Genomic DNA, 24,839 nt, shown 5'->3' with positions numbered 1-24,839 from the left:
ACTCAAGCAATTTAAATCACCAATTTAAATCAGCAAGCAGGAAAAATTGTTGAAATCATTGATTTTAATTGTGGTTTTCATTTCTACTTTTTAGGTATTTTCCTAAAGAAAAGTTGTTTCTAATTAGCTGGTAACCATTAAATCATGTTGATTTGCAACTAAATGTAGTCTTTACATTAAACTTGGTACTTTTTGGCAATGAGGACAGACCACATCATTACTCACTTACAATGCTATTATTTATCTTAAAACAGATTATTTTTTACATTTTTATTATGTTAAAAATGGGGAAATCATACACTTCTTAATTACTAGACTAATTTTTCACTTGTAATTTGTATCAAGATCTTCTAATGGAAATTGGAATTCAATTTAGCATATGCAAAAATTGCATTTTAAAGTTGTTTGTATTAGTTAACTAAAAGTACCTGGAATGTACTGGATGCATAAGCTTTTTTGTCTTATCGAAACAGATGTAGCATTTAAAACTAACTGATTTATTAAACAAAGTATATATTATGTGTAGTTAGTAAATTGAAGTAGAATTGGACATTTGACCAATCCAAAAATAATTTGTCAAACATTGGTCAAATGTCAAAAAATGGCCAAAGCACTAATTCATTATAACATTAGCAAAAAAGAGCAAGACTTTGTCTCCAGTAGGCTTAGCCTTAGGTACTTAGTCTTAATTACAAAAAAAAAAGTGACTTAATTGCATTTTCTATATTAAAATAACTCCAAGTACAATGTAATGAGGACCTCAAAAAAGAAAGTATAATTACCTTTTTTAGCAATGTTAGGTTGGCATTTAAAAGAGAACATTATTCATAGAATCATAGAATATTAGGGTTGGAAGAGACCTCAGAAGGTCATCTAGTCAAATCCCACGCTCAAAGCAGGGCCAACACCAGCTAAATCATCCCAGCTTAAGGCTTTGTCAAGCCGGGCCTTAAAAACCTCTAAGATGCAGATTCCACCAACTCCCTAGGTAACCCATTTCAGTACTTCACCACCCTCCTAATGAAAGTGTTTCTTAATATCCAACCTAGACCTCCCCCACTGCAACTTGAGACGATTGCTTCTTGTTCTGTCATCTGCCACCACTGAGAACAGCCTAGCTCCATCCTCTTTGGAACCTCCCTTCAGGTAGTTGAAGGCTGCTATCAAATCCCCCTTCACTCTTCTCTTCTGCAGACTAAATAACCCCAGTTCCCTCAGCCTCTCCTCGTAAGTCATGTTCCCCAGCCCCCTAATAATTTTCGTTGCCCTCCTCTGGACTCTCTCTAATTTGTCCACATCATCCAGATAATTGATAAAGATGTTGAATGAAACTGGCCCCAGGACCAATCCCTGGGGCACTCTGCTTGATAAGAGAGTCCAGCCAATCAGTCAGTTTTGTTTTCCCAACAGATGACATTAGCATGTAGTAAAGTGAGTGATTAGGCCGTTTAAGTAGGCTAGCTAACAAATGGCACCATGAAACAAACAAAAAGGTAGGCCAGTGCCTACATCAGGGCATTCTTTGCTTGAATATTTGACTGTAGTCAAGTAATAGGTGGTTTATGGAGAGCACCTCCCAAATGTGGGGCAGCATGGTAGAAAGCATGGAGGTGCTTGTGGAAAATTTTTAACGAGTAGGTTGATACTAAATGACAGGTGATAGGTATGTATTGACTGTGTAGGGCCTTGGAAGTGAATACAAGTACTGTTACCAGATTTGCCTGTTACTTTGGGGTATGCTTATTTATTAGGGTTACTCTTCTGGGGTGGGGGGTTCTGTAATTCTATCAATGTACTGCTTGTGTCACTTGTGTGTTCATATGGAGCTCTACTTCTCCCTTCTGCAAGTCCCCTCCCAATGGAGTGATCCTGCAGGACCTAGGTTCCCCAGGGCTGGGCTCCTCAAGCCCCAGAATCAGATGAGTGTGCGTCTCTCTCACATACACACACACACATATTTTAACAGAGCAAGTCTGAGTGGACTGGCCAGTCAGTACTCTCAAGCTGACCCCTTATATGTCCCTGGACTCAGTGTACTGGGTCTAGCAGTATTTTCAAGCTGACATCCTTATATTCCCCAGGGCTCAATAGGCCAGGCCAAGCAGCACTTCTAAGTTGCTACCCTTATATGCCACAGATACCGCAACAGAAGAGAGTAAGCCTGAGTAGGCTGGGTCGAACAGCACTTTCGAGCTGCCACCTCATATGTCACAGGTTCAGCACATCCCTATCGCCACTTTCAGGTTACAATTGTTCTGGTAGTAACCCACTTGATGAGCAAACCGCACAGTATTTTTCGGCACTACGGGGATCTTTAGCTTAGGTAAGAGAAGTGTTGCTGCAGAGTAAATGGGGAAGCCAGAAACACAAAGGATTAAAGTTCAGAGAGGGAGGGAAGCAACCAGCTTAACCATAAAAGTTATTTATTGAATAATAGTGATAACCACACAAGGAGAGCCTAAACAAACATAAGTTACATTATAAAAGATTACAAAAGTTATATATAGAAAACTATACCTCATCAAAGTCAGGGTTAAAAAGTTATACCTGTGATAGAAAAGGAAACACAGATTGAGAGAGAGCTGGGGTCTCACCACTCCATGAATCTTGAACTGGTTGTGGTGATGGTGGTAAGGTCAGGATCCTGAGTGCTGGAGATGGGCAGAACCCCCAGCACATCAGTCAGGAGAAGATGAAATCCCAGTGGAACTGATGCAGAGTTTGGATCCATGCATCAGAACACTTACTTGAGTGTGGATAGGGTTTTTTGTAGGAAAACAACAATGGTTCAAGGGAGAACACTGGATTTGTTTATGGGTAAACTGATGACTCAAGGGTTTTCTTTAGGCTAGACCAGGGGTGGCCAACCTGAGCCTGAGAAGGAGCCAGAATTTACCAGTGTACCGGTACATTGTCAAAGAGCCACGTCTGCAGCCCTTAATCAGCTCTCCCAACCCCCGCCAGCGCCTCTTGCCTGCCGATTAGCGACTCCTCATCCCTTCCTGCACCTCCTGATCAGCAGTTTTGTGGTGTGCAGATGGCTTGGAGGGGGAGGAGTGAGGGCATAGCACTCTCAGGGAAGGGGGCAGAGCCAGGGGTTGAGCAGTGAGCACCCCCCAGCACATTTGAAAGTTGGCGCCTGTAACTCCAGCCCTGGAGTTGGTGCCTATACCAGGAGCTGCATATTAACTTCTAAAGAGCCGCATGTGGCTCCAGAGCCACAGGTTGGCTACCCCTGGGCTAGACAATAGGAGCTGATCACTTCTAGCTATGGGTGGTATTCCTTCCAGGGAGCTCACAGTGCAATTAGGCTGCTTCAGTATTTTGGATATCAATCAAGGATTCATTATTAGAATTGGTCTGATAACTGCTGAGCTGGGTGTGTGCAGGCATAGGTTCATTAACATCTGGAGCAGAGATCCCCCATGATGCAATGCTTCCCTGCTTTTCTGGTCCCAGAGATCAGTATGGTAATCTCTGTTCTCCATTGTGTATGCTAATAGAGATGCCCCCCGGTTCATCTTTGATGCAGATGAGGCTAGGGGAGTTGCCTTAATCCTGTCACCCTTGTCAGGAGGGGTTTAGATGTGTCTCCCACCGCCTTTCTATTGCTTTCTGCGAGTCTTCTGATCGGTTTTGGTTCAAGCAGAGGCTGGGAGTGGGTAGGGAGTCAGGGAGGCTGGATACTGTGCCCTCGTTCCCTAAGAACACAGAGCTGACTGGTATCAGTACCTTATGTTGGATGTGATAATGAAGAGGGAGCCAGTGGAGGGATGCAAACAGAGGGGTGACATGATCAAAGCAATGGGCGTGGAAAGTGAGGTTTGCAGAAGCATTCTGAGAGGATACAAGTGGGACAAGATTGCATTTGTCAAGGCCAGAGAGAAGGATGTTGTATTAATTGAGATGCAAGATGATGGGCGCTTGGATGAGGGTTTTAGCTACATGAATGGATAAGAAAGGCCATATCTTAGAAAGGTTATACAGAAAATTTTGGCAAGATTAAGATATAGCAGAGATGTGAGGACATCGAAAGATCTGAAGTGAAGATAACGCATAGGCTGTGGGCCTGAGTGACACGCTGGATAGTGGTGTTGTCCACAGTGATCAAGAAAGTAGGTATTCTCTCTGCGTCTGCACAAGAAGCTACTGCTGTCAAAAGCTGGTTTAGCACTTCAACAAGCTCTCATTCTGCTTGTTTGGCCAGTGACTTATGAGGTCTGTCATAATTTCAAATTTAATTTTAAGTAGTTTTTCAAATTGAAAAATGTACTTAAATTAAACAAACATTAATTTTTATCAACTGCTATCTTCTGTGAAGTTGCAGATGTTCTTGATTAACATGCTGTTTGGTCACTGTGGTGATTGAGAAAGGGGGATGAGCCAGTCTGCAACTGTTTTTTCACACAATGAGCTCCAAGAATATTTGTTATTGAGCAAACCCAATTTGAATAGCTATAACCCTCGTACGCTTACTGTGATCCACGAAAACACCACTTAGGTACTTTGGTTCCAAGGGGCTTGCTTTAATACCAATAAAAAGTTACAAAATCAAAAGTAAAGTTCACTTCTGATCACTGATAAACTGCATATCATTATCCCACTTATAACAAAATATGGTCCTGATCTTGTGAACTGTTATGCATGAAAATGGTTGCATTGATTTTGATGGAATTACTCCCATGAGTCCTAGTTTGCAGATAGGCCCCTAGGATACTTTTTCAATACATGATATACGCAAAGTGCATTTTCTGTCTTTTATTTTCCTATTGTGAAATAAAGTATTTTTTAAATATGTAATTCTGTTACTTTGTGGGGAGAGCTTGTGGTTGTTTTATATTTAAAAAAAACCCTGTAGCTGTTTATATACTTTACAACTTTGTGGTGAGCTTTGCACTCAGCAATCCTCTGTAGGATGTAGGATCCTCTATAGGATGTAACTATTTTAAAATCTAACATTTGTTGCACTTCAGTAGATAACACTGATTAAAATTATGAAAGTGTTATGACAAATACTTTGGAGTTTTAGATGTGGTATACCAAGTCTAGTCTGAGAACCAGTTCGGTAGAAGAAATGGTAAGGAATGTCACAGTTTGAGATTAAAGTTATAACAATCTTTTTCAGAATAGCAATATATTGTAATATTATCTTTCTACAGAATATTAAAACCTCAGAAATAGTGAAGCAACTGGTTGCTGAAGAAAATGCAGGAGAACTACAAAAATGTTTTGGTTCACGGATGGAGTTTGGGACAGCAGGACTTAGAGCAGCCATGGGGGCAGGAATTTCTCATATGAATGACTTGACTATTATCCAGACAACTCAGGTACCAGGTTCACTTTGTTTTTCTATTATTACTTAACTGAAGGCTTTTCTTCTGCATTCAGTAGAAATGAATATTTTTAATGAAAAAGTAACCAGATGAAATTTGGAAATAAAATTGAGCTTAACCACTGTCCAAAACCTCAAGGATGGTTTTCAGTGGGAGCAGAGTTAGGTCAATGTTGACCACTTCAGAAAACCCACTAACATATATTGAAATTCTAGTTCTTCGAGTGATTGCTCATGTCCATTCCAATTAGGTGTGCATGCGCGGCAGCAGCAAGGTTTTTCCCCTAGCAGTACCCATTGGGTCCGTATGGGCGCTCCCTGAGGTCATGCCTTCATGGCATTGAATATAGGACCCTGCTGATCTGCCGCCACTTCAGTTCCTTCTTACCACCTGTAATGATTAGCTGGAACACTCGTTAGTTCTTGCTTTACAAGTGCAACTTCTCTAGTAGTTTGAACTTTTGTCCTGTAAATAGTTAGATAGGTTTATAGTAGTATATTATAGTGTTAGAGAAGTTTCAGTTAGCAGGTAATCCCCTGTGACCGGAGTCCCAGGGGAGCCAATTTAGGTCACTCAGTTAGGGTGAACTGCAAAGAATGGGCAGACAATCCCCAAAGCTGGTGGATATTCCAATATTTAGATTTACCAAGCCAGCACAGAACAGCTTCTATAATACCTCACTCATTACCCTGAAGCCAACAACACAGTTCCCTTAAAGTAACCCAGCCTCAGGCCTCCAGTCAGATGCCCAAGTCAAATATGATGAGGATTACTGAAAATCTTATTCATCGAATAAAAAAAGTTCTACCAATCCCAAAGAATCAGACACATTACCCCCCAGATTAATGAATACTTCAGATCTTATCCAAATACACGCTTACAGCCAATTCTTATTAACTAAACTAAAATTTATTAAAAAAGAAGAGAGCTTGTGTGTTGGTTAAAAGATCAGTATACATACAGACATGAGTATAATTCTTGAGGTTCGGATTTACAACAGAGATGGTGAGCTTTGTAGTTGCAAAGAGTTCTTTCAGAATTGGTCCATAGTTTATAGTCCAAATTATATTCAGGGTGGTCCAGTCAGAGCTGGGATCTCAATCTTGTGGCTTAAGCTTCCCCTGCATTGAAGCTTCAAGCAGATTTGAGATGACAGGATCAGAGCCCAAGGGTCTTTTATACAGTTTTCTAGCAGCCACTTGACCATACAGTCCTGGGTGAACAATAGGCTTCTAATGTAACCTTCTGTTTCCTAAACCTCACCGGTAATTAACTACATGGATTAACATAAACTACTTAATGGATAAATTATTTTATCACAAACTTTAAAGAGACATACAGACAATAACATTATTGCACCCAAGATTCATCTAAATGTTAATATTCCCTTTTGATCTCTGAATCAATAGCTATAGAGACAGACAGGAACTGTCTGTTTACATGGCTAGCATTAAACAGGATATGAGTACACACATACAATTAGCATTACCTCTAATTTCGAACAATATAGGTTTGCATTTCAAAGTTCTACCTTATCTACCATAGAATGGCCTTAATTACCATACACACTTTTCTAATATGTCCCTAATGGTTGACCCAGAGTCAATCAACTTGCAAGCTGCTTAGCCCTTTCTGGCAATGTGTCACACTTTATATAAGATTTGTTGCAATTATATAACAGTTGTAGCAAGAATACTTTGCATGGTCATGTTTTCATTAGATAACATCACCCCCTCTCCCTTTATTACCCCCTTTTACTCTGGTACCCGGGCATGCCTCGATCCCTGGAGTTTAAACCCAGCGCAGCGTGTGGCGAGTCTATGCCAAGAAGTGACCCCCGCCCCGCTTCCTGCTTAAAGTGTTTGGGGGAGAGTCACCAGAAGGAATGCTGCAAGATCTGCAAGGGATTTTATCTGAGGACTCAGAAGGAGATGGATCAGTGCCTCAAGATTCTTCTGATGGAGGCTGCTCTACATCCTCGCTCGGACCCTGGTTCGGCGGAGCCGTCAGAGCACCTCAGCATCAGTGTGCAAGGTGCCAGCACTAATGAGGCACGAGTCAGCGCTGAGGAAGGACTCTGCCAGAGACCCTTGGCACCAGCAGGGTTCCCCACATAGGTGTCCCACATAGGGCAGTGGGTGGCACCATTCTCAGTCCCCAGTGCCCGAGAAGAAGAGGAGACCAGAAAGGGGCTACTCCCCTACGCCCAGACCAGCGCAGGAGCCCACCACTCACATTGGGCCATGTAACTTCGACTCCACCTACTAAATTCTAGTAATTTTCAGTTCATCTAAGTACTGTAGAGCAATCTTTTTATCATGGAAGTGCAACTTACAACTGTAGATATTTTTTTTTTTTGATTACATGACTGCACTCAAAAACAATGTAAAACTTTAGAGCCTACAAGCCAAGCACTAAGACAAACAAGCTCGTTTACATTTACGGGAGATAATGGTGTCCGCTTCTTATTTACAATGTCAGCTGAAAGTGAGAACAGGCGTTTGCATGTCACTTTTCTAGCTGGCGTTGCAAGGTATTTACGTGCCAGATGTGCTAAAGATTCATTCATGCTTCAGCCACCATTCCAGAGGACATGCTGATGATGCTCATTTAAAAAAAATGCATTAATTAAATTTGTGGCTCAACTCCTTGGGGGAGAATTGTATGTCTCCTGCTCTGTGTTTTACCCGCATTCTGTCATATATTTCATGTTACAGCAATCTCGGATGATGACCCAGCACATGTTGTTCGTTTTAAGAACACTTTCACTGTAGATTTGACAAAATGCAAAGAAGGTACCAATGTGAGATTTCTAAAGATAACTACAGTTATCTTTTTCAAGTTTAAGAATCTGAAGTGCCTTCCAAAATCTCATAAGGACAAGTTGTAGAGCATGCTTTCAGAAGTGTTAAAAGAGCAACACTCAGATGCAGAAACTACAGGACCCGAACCACCAAAAAAAAAATCAACCTTCTGCTGGTGGCATCTGATTCAGATGATGAAAGTGAACATGCATTGGTCCACACTCCTTTGAATCGTTATCGAGCAGAACCCGTCATCAGCATGAAAGCATGTCCTCTGGAATGGTGGTTGAAGATGAAGGGACATATGAATCTTTAGCGCATCTGGCGTGTAAATACTTTGCAATGCCAGCCACAACAGTGCCATGCCAATGCCTGTTCTCACTTTCAGGTAACATTTTAAATAAGAAGCAAATGGCATTATCTCCTGCAAATGTAAACAAACTTGTTTGTCTGAGTGATTGGCTGAAAAAGAAGTAGCACTGAGTGGACTTGTAGGCTCTCAAGTTTTTTAAATTGAAACTAAATTGAAATTGTTATTTTTGAGTGCAATTATTTTTTTGTACATAATTTTACAAATGTAAGTTCAACTTTCATGATAGAGATTGCACTACAGTATTTGTATTAGGTGAATTGGAATACTATTTCTTTTGTTCCTTTTTTACAGTGCAAGTATTTGTAATAAAAAAAATAAATATAAAGTGAGCACTATACACTTTGTATTCTGTGTTGTAATTGAAATCAGTATATTTGAAACTGTAGAAAACATCCAAAAATATTTAAATAAGTGATTTCATTGTTTAGTGGCACGGTTAATTTTGATTTTTTTTTAATCACTTGACAACCCTGATTTATGTACAAAATTGTTAGCTTAGTTAAAGGAGCTCAATTGCTTTTCCTACTGTCTCAATCATTAAAAATCTAAGAAATCACAAATTAAGCCAATTTAGTAAATCGGAGTAACCCTCAATTTGCATAAAAGTTCTAATACCACATACATTCTAGAGTAGATTTGCTGTACGTGGAGATGCTGAATAAAAGTAAGGGTATATCCTGTGTCACTTATTTACTTTGTCCTAAACAGGCTTCATTTTGTTGTTTTTGAGATTAAAAATAGAATGTATTGAATAGTAGTTATTACTTTTTCAGGCCAGAAGCATGGGAAAAGAGCATCTGAATTAATCATTTTTGAAGTACTGTAATCCAAAATAATCATTTTTATCTAATCTACCTGGATTTAAATTTTTCATGTGGAATTATTCACATTATAAAACCAATCAATGGTAGTTTTTTGTTTGAAGACTCAACATTTTCTTGGTTTTCAGTCAGTGTTTCTTGCTCCTGGAAAATTGTACCCTAAACCAATTCAGAGTAATTGGCTTTTTTTTTTTTAAGATTTTAAAATTTATTGCAGCCACATTTAAAAATACTAAGATTGAGTTCTGAGTTTTTTGTCTTTAGGGATTTTGCAGGTACCTTGAAAAGAACTTCAGTGACCTAAAGAAAAGAGGGGTAGTCATTGGTTTTGATGCTCGCGCCCATCCTTCAAGTGGAAGTAGCAGCAAGAGGTACTCTTAGTAATTTGTAGAAATGATTTTCCTTGCATGTTATATGGAATCTATTCTAGTTTGGTCACTGCTTCAATAGCATTTTCTTTGGAGCAGTTAGATGTGTGTCCAGTTTGAATGTAAAAGTGTGTACACTGTACATCTGAAGATAAGAAATATAACTTTGCTCTTCTTTTGCATTTTGGTATGAAACACAGGTAAAATCCAGTCTGTACTGCAAATTTGGACCATGTTTGTAACCAGAATAAGGGACAAAAATTATACCAGAATCAAATCTGTATGCTGCTTGTGAGGTTTATTTAACTGGCTAGTGAGAGAATCTCATGAATGTATTTCCAAATAAACTTTTATTGTCATTTAGGTTTGCAAGGCTTGCTGCAACAACTTTCATCAGTCAGGGAATTCCAGTGTACCTCTTCTCCAATATAACACCAACACCTTTTGTGGTATGGTTGTCTATAATTTCTTTTTCATACAACATAATGGGGTACTGTCAAGTACAAAAAACTATTATAATCTTTTTTTAGAAAAACCAAACTGATCTATCAGCTCATTGGTTTGCTACTCTCAGGCTTATTTAAGATCCTAGCTGCTGGGCTAACATTTTTCATATACATTATTTCTTTGCTTTTGTTATTTTGGTATATTCAGTCCAGATTTAGTCTTTGGAAAATCAAATATTCTTTGTTTGACCTTACACGTTTATTGGACATGTGTGGTACTGAATATGTCTGCAATTAACCAGTCAAGCCACTAGATGGCATGGCTCACAATCAGTAAAGAGAATACTGATATTTTCTAGACTTGAAATAATGATTGAACGGGTGCAGCGATGGCTTGATTCGCAGAATTTGGCAAGATGGAGACTCCAGGATAACTCTTTATACTATTGTTTTACAGCCCTACACAATAACTCATCTGAAACTTTCTGCTGGAATTATGATTACTGCTTCCCATAACCCAAAACAAGATAATGGTTACAAGGTATTCCTATATAACTTAAATCTTCCACTGTTTTCAGACATGACTATTTAATAATAGCATTTATAATAGCACTCTGTATGTTGAAAAAGCTATCCAGTCCTTAATCTTCATAGTAGCCCTAGGAAGGAGGAAGGTAAGTAGTATCATCCCCATTTTACAGATGAGACAGTGGCTGGCCCAGGGCTATACAGCAAGTTAGAGGCAGAGGCAACGTTAGAACTCAGATCTTTGTCATTCATCCTGTGTTCATTCCTCCAGAATGAGTTGCTTCAGTGTTCTAAAATGTTATATGTTTATTTTCAATAATTTGCTGCTTTTTCAAATATGTTCAGCCCTTTGAAAGTTTTACGAATTTTATAGTAACATGACTTAAATTAATGATTTGTCGCGTGTGTGGAAGTAGTTCGAAGACCAAGAGAAGCAGGTGGTGTAGGTGATTAAAAGTTTTTGACTGTTTTTACAGTTAAAAATTGTCTTTTTAGTACCCCAAACAAATTCTTCCCCCCCCCCCCTTTTTTTCCTTGTCTCATGCATAGTGGTTATATATCAAATTAGAGGAAACTATGTAGGTTGATACAGTGTTCTGTGGACAAGTATTAACTACCTGCCTAGCAAATGGCCTGAAATTTGGTTTTATCTCTAAATGAGATGAGCCTGATGATGGTCTACTTGTTTTCTGAGGGGGATTTAAATATAGGGTAGTACATCCTCAGGAAAAACAAAGCTTAGGGAAATCTATATCCAAAGTATGTTACACTGTATTGTTTTAGCTGTATTTACTGGAATCGGCCATGAGTTGTGCCAGGATTTAGCCAACTAAAATCAGTAAAGGTATTAATGTTTAAAAATAACCCCTGTGTGTCCTGTGTACCATTTAGGTTTATTGGGAAAATGGTGCACAGATAACCTCACCTCATGACAAAGGAATCTCTCAAGCTATCGAAGAGAACCAAGAGCCATGGCCTCAGGCTTGGGATGACAGTCTGGTTGACAGCAGCTTGCTACTTCATGATCCTTATGTCACTATCAATAAGGAATACTTTAAAGACATACAAAAGCACTGCTTTCACAGGTGAGCTGGTGATTGTCATTCTCTTGGTGACAAACCTATATTTTTAACTTGATTTTAAACAAGAAAGATTGAAACTAAAACTGGGGGTGGGGAGGGGGAGGAGCTGGGTACCAAAACTTTAATTTCTGTCACTTACATTAACTTTACCCTTAGGCTAGCTACTGCTAAACTCAATACACTAGAAAGCCAGGAATATATGAAAAATGATGCTGTAATATTATAAACAAGCATTATGCATCTACTTAGGAGGAGAAGTGGTTTAGTTCTTAGTTGTATGTGCCTCTAAAGTAGTTAAAAAATATAACACAAGCATATGAGTGAAAGATAAATAACATAGCAACAGATAGCACTGTAGTTCAGTGTAGCTTCTGCTCCTATGTAGAAGTCCGTTTAAATGCCATTACTCAACTTGAGATACTGAATCTTATCAGCCAGTCATGCATGTTCTTTCCCTCCTCTGGTGCTCTATAAGGCTCTATCTGATATCTTGGTACAGTCATATGTAGCGCTAGAGAGAGGGGTAAAAAAGGCCTTTTAATACAAACTGTCTTTCTTTGGCTTCGTAGTTTAACATTGTTGCAGAGCATTGAGTCATGGTTGTTTCTGAACCCCATTAAGTGGCACACAGTGGCCATATTAATTGAACATCATCATTAATTTACTTGATTTCAGGAATATAAACAAGGAAACAAAGCTGAAGTTCGTCCACACTTCTGTGCATGGTGTAGGCCATGAATTTGTGCAGTCAGCCTTTAAGGCATTTGACTTTAAACCTCCATTGGCTGTTGCTGAACAGAAGGATCCTGATCCAGAATTTCCAACAGTAAAGTACCCAAATCCTGAAGAGGGTAAAGGTGTACTGGTAAATATCTTTTTTTTAAATATTTGCAATCTATATTAAAAAGTGTTCTGTCCACCAGCCAGAAATTGTCACTGTAAACCTAGGTATGAAATTTTCATAAAATAGTTTTTCATTTTGAGTTTCCATTCTGTTCGATTTCTTGAAACGCTAACCAGTGTTTTTTCATAGTTCCTGTTTAGCTTTTAATGAACTGGTTATCTAATAACAAGATAAACTACTAGAAGATTTTTTTTCTTTAACTCTTTAGTAGAATATACAGTATCAGCATGGAGAATAAAATGGCCCTTAAAAAAACAAACTGAGAATGTTCCTCCATCTTTAAAGAATGTCCGATTTACAATACATTTTTAACAACCTGGATCCATCAGTGGTTAACAGTTAAACTATAGAATAAGATGATATTAAATGTAGATATCTAAGGCCTTATCTGCAAACATTCATGGGAGTAACTTGACTTGTGTGAGTAGTCCCATTAACTTCAGTGCAGTCTCATTGACTTCAGTGGGCTTTGAATCAGCCCCCAAATGTAGAAAAAAGTGTAATTTGATTTATTGTTCACACTCCATATTTTATTTTAATGTACTGCTGCTACCCACTGAGATCTCTGCAATACTGAGGGTACCCTTGAATGAATTAAGGACGGCATTTCTGCTATAAACATAGCTTTGTGGGTTCAAATTAAAATAAAATGGGAATGTTACAGACCTATAAGAAAGTGGAAATATTTGGAAGTACTGATCCTTCTCTGATGTTGCACTTTACCATTGTTTTCTAGACGTTATCTTTTGCTTTGGCTGAAAAAGAAGGGGCTGGAATTATTTTAGCAAATGACCCAGATGCTGATCGACTTCTTGTTGCAGAGAAACAAGAAAGGTACAGTAATAAAAATATGCTGTAGTTCAACCACAGCTATGTGACTTGAAGCCTGATTTAATTCTAAGAAGCCCTGTGACTTGTATTATGCAGGAGGTCAGACTAGATGATCACAATGGTTCCTTCTAGCCTTACCTTTCATAGATGTTGTTGGGAAAACCTGAGGGCTCTAAAAGTGTGGGGAGGAAGGGCGGGGGGAATTTATAATACCTATATTGCAATAGCACCCAGAGGCTGCAATGATGGTTTAGAGTCCATTATGCCAGGTAACATACAAAAAGAAGACAAATATGAAGAGACAGCTCTTACCCCAAATAGCTTAGTCTACTTTATAGTTTATCAAGGTTTTTAAATAGAAATCTTCCGTAGTACACTGCAAAACATGCTTTCTCACTCATTTCATTTAGTAAGTAGCAACTAACATCTTTAATTGCATGTCACTCTTTCATTGACCTCCAGAATCAGGGGGACAGCGTAATTCATTGATATCAACCCCTTCTATCTTTTTCCCAGTTCAAGAATAGGGGTAGTGATTGACTACATATGTTAAGATATTTATTAGACACCTTGAGCCTGATTTTTTCAAAGATGCTGTGTATCTGCATCTCACATTGACGCCTATGAGATTTGTAGGTGCTCAGCAACTTCTGATGATCTGGCTACTAGTTCTCAATTCCATTGTAAAAGATGCAGAGCTGGACATTTGTGCCTATTTAGATTCTGTTGCTTGGGCCACAGAAAGTGGGGACTTGTCACCTTTGTCAGATGTGCCTGTAGCCTATGTGACTTGTAATTCTGACTCACCATCCCATAGTCCCCTTGAGTGACCAGCATCATATAGACAGCTTCTTGAAAGCTGTACCAGATGACAGAGATTCAGTTGGAGTGCACTGCTGAATACTACCACCCAGACATTTAATGTTTCTCATTTCACCTGATCTGGTAGAGCAGAAGTTAATCTATACAGCTGTAAACTAGGGCTGTCAAGTGATTAAAACAATTAAACAGGATTAATCGCGCTGTTAAACAATAATAGAATACCATTTATTTATATATTTTGATGTTTTCAACATTTTCAAGTAGACTGATTTCAGTAACAACACAGAATATGAAGTGTACAGTGCTCAGTTGACATTTATTGTTGATAAAAATATTTGCACCGTAAAAAAAAATAGTATTTTTCATTTCACCTAATACGAGTATTGTAGTGCAATCTCTAGCATGACAGTTGCCTTTACATACGTAGAAGGCTTGCATCCGAAGAAGTGGGTATTCACCCACGAAAGCTCATGCTGCAAAACGTCTGTTAGTCTATAAGGTGCCACAGGATTCTTTGCTGCATATGTAGAATTATGTACAAAAAAATGCATTTAAAACATAAGAATGGTCATACTGGGTCAGGCCAAAGGTCCATCCAGCCCAGTATCTTGTCTGCCGACAGTGGCCAATTTCCTGGTGCCCCAGAGGGAGTGAACCTAACAGGTAATGATCAAGTGATCTCTCTCCTACCCATCCATCTCCACCCTCTGACAAACAGAGGCTAGGGACACCATTCCTAACCCATCCTGGCTAATAGCCTTTAGAGCCTACAAGTCCATTCAGTCCTACTTCTTGTTCAGCCAATCACTCAGACAAACAAGTTTGTTTACATTTGCAGAAGATAATGCTGCCTGCTTCTTGTTAACAATGTCATTTGAAAGTGAGAACAGGTGTTCGCATGGCACTGTTGTAGTTGGTGTTGTAAAGTATTTACGTGCCAGATACGCTAAAGATTCATATGTCCCTTTATCTTCAACCACCATTTCAGGGGACAGGGTCCGTGCTGATGATGGGTTCTGCTCGATAATGATCCAAAGCAGTGCAGACTGATGCATGTTCATTTTCATCATCTGAATCAGATGCCACTAGCAGAAGGTTGATTTTCTTTTTGGGTGGTTTGGGTTCTGTAGTTTCTGCATTGGAGTGTTGCTCTTTTAAGACTTCTGAAAGCTTGCTCCACACCTCGTCCCTCTCAGATTTTGGAAGGCACTTCAGATTCTTAAACATTGGGTTGAGTGCTGTAGCTATCTTTAGAAATCTCACATTGGTATCTTTGTGTTTTTGTGAAATCTGCAGTGAAAGTGTTCTTAAAACGAACAACATGTGCTGGGTCATCTGAGACTGCTATAACATGAAATATATGGCAGAATGCAGGTAAAACAGAGCAGGCAACATACAATTCTCCCCCAGGGAGGTCAGTCACAAATTTAATTAACACATTTTTTAATGAGCATTATCAGCATGGAAACATGTCTTCTGGAGCGGTGGCTGAAGCATGAAGAAGCATATGAATCTTTAACGCATCTGACACATAAATATCTTGTGACACCGGCTACAAGAGTGCCACGCAAACACCTGTTCTCTCTTTCACGTGACATTGTAATTAAGAAGTGGGTTGCATTATCGCCCGTAAATGTGAAACAAACATGTTTTTCTTAGCGATTGGCTGAATGAGAACTAGGACTGAGTGGACTTGTAGGCTCTAAAGTTTTACATTGTTTTGTTTTTGAGTGCAGTTATGTAACAAAAAAATCTACATTTATAAGTTGCACTTTCATGATAGAGATTGCACTACAGTACTTGTATGAAGTGAATTGAAAAATACTATTTCTTTTGTTTTTTACAGTGCAAATATTTTTAATAAAAATAATATAAACTGAGCACTGTATACTTTGTATTCTGTGTTGTAATTTAAATCGATATATTTGAAAATGTAGAAAAAATCCAAAAATATTTAATACATTTCAATTGGTATTCTATTGTTTAACAGTATGATTAAAACTGCGATTAATATTTTTAGTCTCTATTAATTTTTTTTGAGTTAATTGTGTGAGTTAACTGTGATGAATCAACAGCCCTACTGTAAACCTGAACCGAAGGTGGACTTCACGTTTTCATTTCCTTGCAGTACAGAACTAAGTTCTGCTGCTGCTGCCAAGGGCAGGGGCAGGGGCAGTATGGGTGATATTTCACTATGTATGAGCTATCAGAGTGATTTGAAACTCAGGCCCCATCCTTGACACTGGCTAAGCACTGAGAGAGGACTATTTACCGTATCTCCTCCTGTGGTTGTTGAAATTAGAGAGGTTTGAGTTTACACCACTCCAATGAACTCAGGCTCTCAAGCTCCCACGGAAGAAGAGGAGGAGAGCACAAGTATTCTTCCTGCTCACCAGAAGAGCTCAGATCCTCTTCATTCCTACAGCAACTCAAGGGCTTTTCCTTGCTCCAGCTGTGTGGATTAGAGAGGCATTTCTGTATCTGGGAAGAGGAATGGACTTATCAGCACCCTCTCCCCTGGGTCCATTAAGGACATGTAGATGAAGCCTGTCATCCTTTACTCTAAAATGTTTTATGCTGTGTAGTTGTAGCCATGTCAGTTCCAGGATATTAATGTTTGCTAGCACACATACCTAGGTTTGCCTTCCCCCCCCCCCCCCCCTTTTTGAACAATGATCATATCATATTGCCTCTATATAAATCCATGGTATGCCCACATCTTGAATACTGCGTGTAGCTGTGGTCACCCTATCTCAAAAAAGATATATTGGAATTGGAAAAGGTTCAGAGAAGGGCAAAAAAAATTTAGGGGTATGGAATGGCTGTGGTATGAGGAGAGATTAATAAGTTTGGGACTTTTCAGCTTGGAAATGAGATAACTAAGGGGGATATGATAGAGGTCTATAAAATCATGACTGGTGTGGAGAAAGTAAATAAGGAAGAGTTATTTACTCCTTTATAATACAAGAATGAGGGGCCACCAAATGAAATTAATAGGCAACAGGTTTAAAACAAAAGGAAGTATTTTTTCACACAACGCACAGTCAGCGTGTGGAACTCCTTGCCAGAGGATATTGTGAAGGCCAAGACTATAACAGCATTCAAAAAAGAACTAGATAAATTCATGGAGGATAGGTCCATCAATGGCTATTAGCCAGGATGGGCAGGGATGGTGTCCCTAGCCTCTGTTTGCCAGAAGCTGGGAATGGGCGACAGGGGATGGATCACTTGGTGGTTACCTGTACTGTTCATTCCCTCTGGGGCACCTGGCATTGGCCACTGTCCAAAGATAGGATACAGGGCTAGATGGACCTTTGGTCTGATCCTGTTGGGCCATTCTTTGTGTAATGATGCGTGCACTGAAGTTTTAAATCAGAAGTACATTTCAGTCAGGAACAGAATTTCCAAGTCCATTAGCATACCAGCAAAAATGAAATGTAAAAAGCAAATGTGCTAATTAGGAAGAAGGTGCAAAGTCAAGCTGCCAGCAAAATGTTGCATGTGTTAAACACACACAAAAGACTTCCTTGGCACTGAGGGAAAAGAAAATGCTTCTGCTGGGGACATTTACCTAGAGCAGAGTGCCAAATGCATCTTTAGGTGTTTTTTAAACCTGACTTTAATATTCTATATTAGAAACTCTGCTTGTAGTTTAGCACACTTTTATGGCAATGAGAGCTATGTCTGAATTAAGCACACAATGTGTGTACTTGCTTTTCTGTGCCTTTCTCTTTCCTGATCTCTTGGCCAGCCACAGTCCTCGCATTTTGAGTCCTGTCCTCTTCCTCCTGCTGAAGATGTTTGTACACTAACTAGTATGTTAAGAATAGACTTCTACAGTATCTGTACTTCTTCCTTGACAGAAACTCCCGTTAGAACGCAAGTAGTTTGTCATCTGCTATTACACTAAACTGTTGCTGGGCATTACTTTGTGCCTATTGGCATCAATAGATGCAAGAGACTGAGGCTGCTTCTCTTTCACAACAGGTACTGTTTTTGTAGGTCTTGATTTATGTCAGCTTTAGTGATGTCTTTGTTCCCCTTCACAACTAGATTTTTGAACAACTTTCTCTCCTTTTCTCTTCTGCTTTTCCCTTCTTTTTCCTTGCTCTTCCAATAATTGAGTCAGCTTTGACCTTTTTGATATTTCTCCTTATGTTTGAGACTTTTCCATTCTTAATGTACTTGTGATTAAGTGAAAATTAGTAGCCCAGACTGTCACTGAACCCACTCAAATAATGGTCATTTAGTACCGAGTGGTTTTTCCCTAAGGCTATGGCTACACTTGCAAATTTGCAGCGCTGCAGCAGGGTGTGAAAAAACACCCTCTGCAGCGCTGCAAATTGCGGCGCTACAAAGCGCCAGTGTAGTCAAAGCCCCAGCGCTGGGAGCGCGGCTCCCAGCGCTGTCCGTTATTCCCCACAGGGAGCTGGAGTACGGACAGCGCTGGGAGAGTTTTCTCCCAGCGCTGGGGCTTTGACTACACTTAGCGCTTCAAAGCGCTGCCGCGGGAGCGCTGCCGCGGCAGCGCTTTGAAGCGCTAATGTAGCCATAGCCTAAGTCATGTTGGTGCTGTAGCTTGTAAATATGAGGTCTTTTTTAATCAAGATATGATGTAGATGCTCCAAAACCACAATACCTTAGTTTAAAATTAAAAATACAACTATTAAAGCTAAGGAGAAAAAGTATAATCAAATGTGGATAGTGAATTGTTGCAGCTTTTGACAGGCACAGAAGCCAATGGGAATGACAAGAAGAATGTTTTGTTTTAGTTGGATAAAAAAATAAAGAATATTTTCAAATGGAAATAGACACCCAGTTCCCATTGATTTTTTTTCAGTGGGAGTTGGATGCCTAACTCCCATTTGTCCTTTGAAAATCAAATTCACCTTCACAGCAGTTAGATGACTTCATCTGTTCTGGCAATTTTCTTGTACACAATAACTATTAAATGTTCTCCAGTATTGTCTTTTTTTTAAATTGTTTTTATAATGGTTGCATTGTTTTGTTTTCAGTGGTGAGTGGAAAGTGTTTTCTGGCAATGAGCTGGGAGCTCTTTTAGGCTGGTGGATCTTCACTTGCTGGAAAAATCAGAATCAAGACCCTACTGCCATCAAAGATGTGTACATGTTATCCAGCACTGTCTCTTCCAAAATCTTGAGAGCAATTGCACTGAAGGAAGGCTTTCACTTTGAGGTAAACTGTTGTGTAAAAGTCTATTCATGGTTTTGTTTTTCTGTGCAATGTATCTTACATTTTCTCCCCTCTTCCCTTGCAATCTCACTTTAGGAGACATTGACAGGTTTCAAGTGGATGGGAAATAGAGCCAAGCAGCTCACGGACCAGGAGAAAACTGTTTTATTTGCATTTGAAGAAGCTATAGGTAAGAAATGAACAGTATAGATAGCTCTGGTGCACTGTAGAACAGTAAAGATCACTTCTGTCCAGAATGTGGCTATGTAAAAATGCCATCATTTCAACAAAAAGAACAGGAGTTCTTGTGGCACCTTAGAGACTAACAAATTTATTTGAGCATAAGCTTTCGTGGGCTACAGCCCACTTCTTCGGATGCATGGAATGGAACATATATTGAGGAGATCTATATACATACAGAGAGCATGATGCATCCGAAGAAGTGGGCTGTAGCCCACGAAAGCTTATGCTCAAATAAATTTGTTAGTCTCTAAGGTGCCACAAGAACTCCTGTTCGTTTTGCGGATACAGACTAACATGGCTGCTACTCTGAAACCTATCATTTCAACACTCACTCCCCAGGAGTGTTCAGTATCATATCTGCCTGGTTGACTAAGTTTTTACTACTTATTGTAGCACTTCACAGGTGATGCAGATATGGTAGTGAGCTGGTTTGTACATTTATCATTAGAATAGTTAATGCAGTTCCAATTGCAGAGTATGCATGAGCCATGAAGAAGCCAAGTTAACTTGAAATTGGAGATTCAAGCAAGTTTCCATGGGTGACAATTTAAAAAAACAAACAAACAAAAAACCCAACTCTAATTGTTATGAATAATTGACATACAAATATGGCACATTTGGGACGCTACTTCTTTTTTTCTTTTAAGAATAGCACTCCAACACCAGTTAAAGAGTGACTTTTGGAGTTCCGTTGGCACTGGAAAGAATCAAATTTGGGACCAAACTCTGTGATTAAGCTTCACCATTGTGAAACTTTGATTTCATCCCGCTTCCCCTCCCCCTCCCCCCCCCCCCCAAAAAAAAAAAAACTTCTTCTGCAGCGTGTCAGTATTTCTTTGTCAACCTGGTTTTCTCTGTATACTCTAGTTTCTTTTATTACAGGTTTCTTTTCATATGCTTTCTTTTGTTTAGGATATATGTGCAGCCCTGTTGTCCTGGACAAAGATGGCGTCAGTGCTGCTGTTATAACTGCAGAGATGTCTAGTTGGCTAGCAACCAAAAATTTGTCTTTGTCTCAGCAGTTGAAAGCTATCTATGATGAGTGAGTTTAATTTCATTGTCTAGTTATCAGGTGTTCTCCATCTCCAATATGTTAGTTAACTTGCTACTGAATAATATGTAATACAATATAGAGGCAAAGTACTTTTGCAACAATAATTATCTACTTGCTAGTTGCCCTGTCTCATAAAAACAAAGCTTAACATATTCAGTGCCTGTGTCTCTCTCTTTTAAGAATGTACACAGTTGCCTCAACTGACTGTTAAGTTTGAGTCTTTATTCATGTGACAAGCTATACAACTGTTTCAGTAACTCTTTAAGTACCACATAGATCTTGTAGGCAAGAAAAATTGATTCTATAAGACAGGATCCAATTCTGTATGAAACATGAGATCTGTTCTCCCATTAAGCACATCTCTTTGGCATTAATGGGAATTACAAATACACCAGGTGCCAAATGGACCCTCCTGAATTTACAATGCGGCAGCTGTCTTGGTCCCAGAGAGAGACAAGGTGGGTGAGATATTATAGTTTATTGGACCAACTTCTGTTGGTGAAAGACACAAGCTTTAGAACTACACAAAGCTCTTCAGGTCTGGGAGTGGCAGTGTCACCCTTAAATACAAGGTGAAACAGATTGATTAGCATAAGAAATTAACACACATTCTAAGGGCCATTCAAGGTGAAATGGCCCATTAACACCCCTGCAGTCACAGGACAAAAAAGGAAGGGTTAGTGGGTTACTTACAGTTGGCTGTAATAAGTCATAAATCCAGTCTTTTTTAAGACCATGATTTTTAGTGTCTAGCAAAGTTGTGAATTTAAGCTCCTAGACTCATCTTTTGAAGGTTTGTGTGTCTTGGGAAATGGTACAGCCTCATCCCCCCATGAATCCACCCCAGGGATCTTCTACATGCATCACAAGATATGTAAACAAGGCGTAGCTTGTTTCTTTAACCAACAGAAGCTAGTCCAATAAAAGATATTATCTCACCTACCTTGTCTCTCTAATATCCTGGGACCAACACAGTCACAACACTCTAAACTTAGGTGGCTCCATTCAGCTCCTGGTGTATGTGTATTTCCCATTAATGCCAAAGAGATGTGCTTGATGGGAGACTAGAGCTCATGTTACACACAGGACTGGCCCCTGTCTTTATATAATGTTGTTTTGTGCCTGTAAGACCTGTGTGTTACTGAAAGTTTTGCAGATACATGGTATATGATTACATAAACAAGGCATAGGCCAACAGTTACTGGTCATCTTGTATTGTAGGATCTTCTGCACTGCTTGCTACCCCTTAACACTGGCCCTGGCTTTTATATGCAATTGTTATGACACAGGTGGGGTGTAGAGTTTTTATAGCATGTTGAGGGACCTCAGAAAGAACAAGGTTGAGAACCCTTTACCTAGATGCATTATAAACACACATGTATCATGGTGTGTTTTGTATCACAATGAGAAGGTATACACAATCTGTTCTCAAATCATTATATTTTTTCTTAACAGGTATGGCTACCACATTACTAAAGCTTCATATTTTATCTGCCATGATCCTAAAACTATTAAAGAGCTATTTGAGAATCTTAGAAATTATGATGGAAAGAACACGTACCCAAAATCATGTGGCAAATTTAAAGTTTCTGGAGTAAGGGATCTTACTACTGGCTACGATAGCAGCCAGCCTGATCAAAAGGCAGTAAGTATCCTTTTTAAAAAATAATGATAGATCAAGTTTTGTAGTCATATGATTAACAATATACTTAACACAGAGAAAAGTGAAAATACCAACTAAAAACCACACAGATTCTTGTAGCCATACTTTGTGATCTTGTCCAAGCTGCATAAAATGGCAGAGTCAGCTGAGGAAACTTGGAGGATTGTGCTATTTACTACAGCTTCAAGTTTTTCTCTGTTTTTTCCTACTGCTTGGAAGGATTATCTTTCCCCTCTGCATTGATATAAGAAATGTAAAATATCTATTCAGATGTGAAGCTTTGGGTTCTTTAGCCTTCTTTTAGAATCAAGGGTGATATGTATTTTTTTTCTCCTTTTGATAGTCACTGAGCCCATGCTTTCTGTAGCTTTTTCTATATGCTACCAAAATCTTGACAAGATTTCAAGATGTTATCTAGTAGTGACTCACAAGCCATGACATGGCTTCACTTTTCAAATCCTAGGTTGAGGGTAAGATTGTGACTAACTCTAACATGTCTGTTGAAGTTGGGAGGCCAAAATAAAATAGGTTGGTGTATTTGGTACTGAATACAAGTTGTTGGGTTTTTTCCTTGCATCTAAAACTCATTGTATATATTTAAGTAGTGAAGTTTTAAGGAAGCTATTCTATGATATGTATGTATGTATTTCTAGGTGCTTCCTACCAGTAAAAGTAGCCAGATGATAACATTTACTTTTGCTAATGGAGGGGTGGCTACTATGAGGACCAGTGGGACAGAACCAAAAATCAAATACTATGCTGAACTCTGTGCACCTCCTGGAAACAGGTATTATGTTGCTTTTAGGATTTAAATTCAGGGTTTTTTTTAAAGGCCTATTTTAATATAATTTTAATAATTGCACTCTTCAGCAAAAGAATGTGTTCCAAGCTTTAATTCCGCACAATTAATGGCCAATTCTTGCTGTCACTGAAGTTTCATTGAACGTTATCTTGACTTCCGTAGGAGCAGGAAGGGGCCCTCAACTTGATACCATTTTAAAATTGTATTAAAATATTCCAAGAGACTTTGAAAGGACTGCTTCCTTTCTCAAATCTTCTTTTTTTTGTTTTTTTTGTTTGTTTCAAAGTTAATATTATCAAGACTTCTAATTACTGAAATATTATACTTACTCCTTTGACTCAAGTAGCCTTGTCAAATAACATCTTGGTATTTATCCCATTTGTTTGACACCAGGATGAATTTGGCCCACTTTCATAAATGTAAACAATTTGGAGAGTTTTTTTCAAAGAACATACTCTTAATTATGTGGTGGGTCTTCTGGATCCCTCATCAGAATCTCTATGTTCTCTTTCCTCTCCTCTTTCAACCAAGGACACATTTATGTAGATGTACAAATGCTAAACACTGGCACATGTCTGTATGCTTTAGGCTTTCTTAAGATAAATTAAGAGTATATCACAAGTAACATTCTAAGTGCAGCACTGTAATTAGTATAACCTACCATCATCAAAGCAAGAAACTTCAAATCTCAAAGCACCCTCCTTCTCTGTTTTTAAAAGGGAGGAGGGGAAATATGCCTTCTAATTTTGACAATTAGCATATGTAGTAGTTTACTTTTAAGTTAGTCATTCAGATCTAGCCCAGATTGGTAGTGTCTGAACCATGCTCTGTGTGAAATGAATTGGTGGCTGAGTTGGTCTCCACAAAACAAAAAGACAACACTTTTTGGAAGTTTCATTAGAAGTCAGGAATTGAATAGAAATGGAGACTGCCATATCAATGTGCAATATTTTGGCTGAAGCACATTAATGGAGTATTGTGGAGAAGCTTGCATTTCTTCCTTTTTCTGTATCCATAACTTTTTGATTGCTAAGCTATAGTGATGATTGAAGATTTTGGACACTAACAACTAACTCAAATACAAACCAGAAAACACTGTCTATGAATTGCTTATCAAAATTTATCTTTAAATATATAATGTTGAATATTGATGGCAATATTTGCCTAAAGCTCCCAATCTCATTGTGATAGACTGTATATAACAATATCTGAAAAAGACAGTCCTTGAGCTTACAATCGAAGATGAGAGGTGACGGATGGATTAAAAAATACAAATATGTTTTTATAGCATATTTTTAAAATATTTTAACTTTTGTTAAATAAGGCTAATGGTATTTATGCCTTATCATGAATGAAAGAAAATGTGATACAAGATCTAAATGTTGCTAAACATATGAAGTAGGGATGAAATAGGAAAGATTTGAAGCTTAAATCAGCTGTTGTCATATATCAAGTTATATTTTGAAAAACATGGACAAACATGTAAATTCAGCTCCTTGATACACAAAGATTAGAGCTAAACACTGCCGTAGTCCCACATGTGGTTCTAAGAAATCAAGTGCGCAATTTTAC

The 24,839-nt window shown here is 38.8% G+C and overlaps 1 protein-coding gene across 4 annotated transcripts in view; it reads left to right on the top strand.

Moving 5' to 3' along the window:
- Positions 1–24,839, top strand: part of PGM2 (phosphoglucomutase 2) — a 29,484-nt gene that overhangs the window by 2,604 nt on the left and 2,041 nt on the right. For all 4 annotated transcript variants that reach the window (XR_005599275.1, XR_005599274.1, XM_039541347.1 and 1 more), the window contains exons 2-13: positions 5,160–5,327; positions 9,596–9,702; positions 10,064–10,148; positions 10,603–10,686; positions 11,565–11,758; positions 12,431–12,620; positions 13,396–13,493; positions 19,328–19,508; positions 19,602–19,695; positions 20,661–20,790; positions 22,258–22,447; positions 23,119–23,252. Coding sequence is in view for 2 of the 4 variants with exons in the window: in XM_039541347.1 (XP_039397281.1) it covers positions 5,160–5,327; positions 9,596–9,702; positions 10,064–10,148; positions 10,603–10,686; positions 11,565–11,758; positions 12,431–12,620; positions 13,396–13,493; positions 19,328–19,508; positions 19,602–19,695; positions 20,661–20,790; positions 22,258–22,447; positions 23,119–23,252 (1,655 nt within the window). In the remaining 2 variants the exon portion in view is untranslated. The remainder of the gene's footprint in view (positions 1–5,159; positions 5,328–9,595; positions 9,703–10,063; positions 10,149–10,602; positions 10,687–11,564; positions 11,759–12,430; positions 12,621–13,395; positions 13,494–19,327; positions 19,509–19,601; positions 19,696–20,660; positions 20,791–22,257; positions 22,448–23,118; positions 23,253–24,839) is intronic.

The sequence above is a fragment of the Mauremys reevesii genome, linkage group 5 (assembly GCF_016161935.1).
Source record: "Mauremys reevesii isolate NIE-2019 linkage group 5, ASM1616193v1, whole genome shotgun sequence".
Taxonomy (NCBI): domain Eukaryota; kingdom Metazoa; phylum Chordata; order Testudines; family Geoemydidae; genus Mauremys; species Mauremys reevesii.
This window is presented reverse-complemented; position numbering and strand designations above follow the sequence as displayed.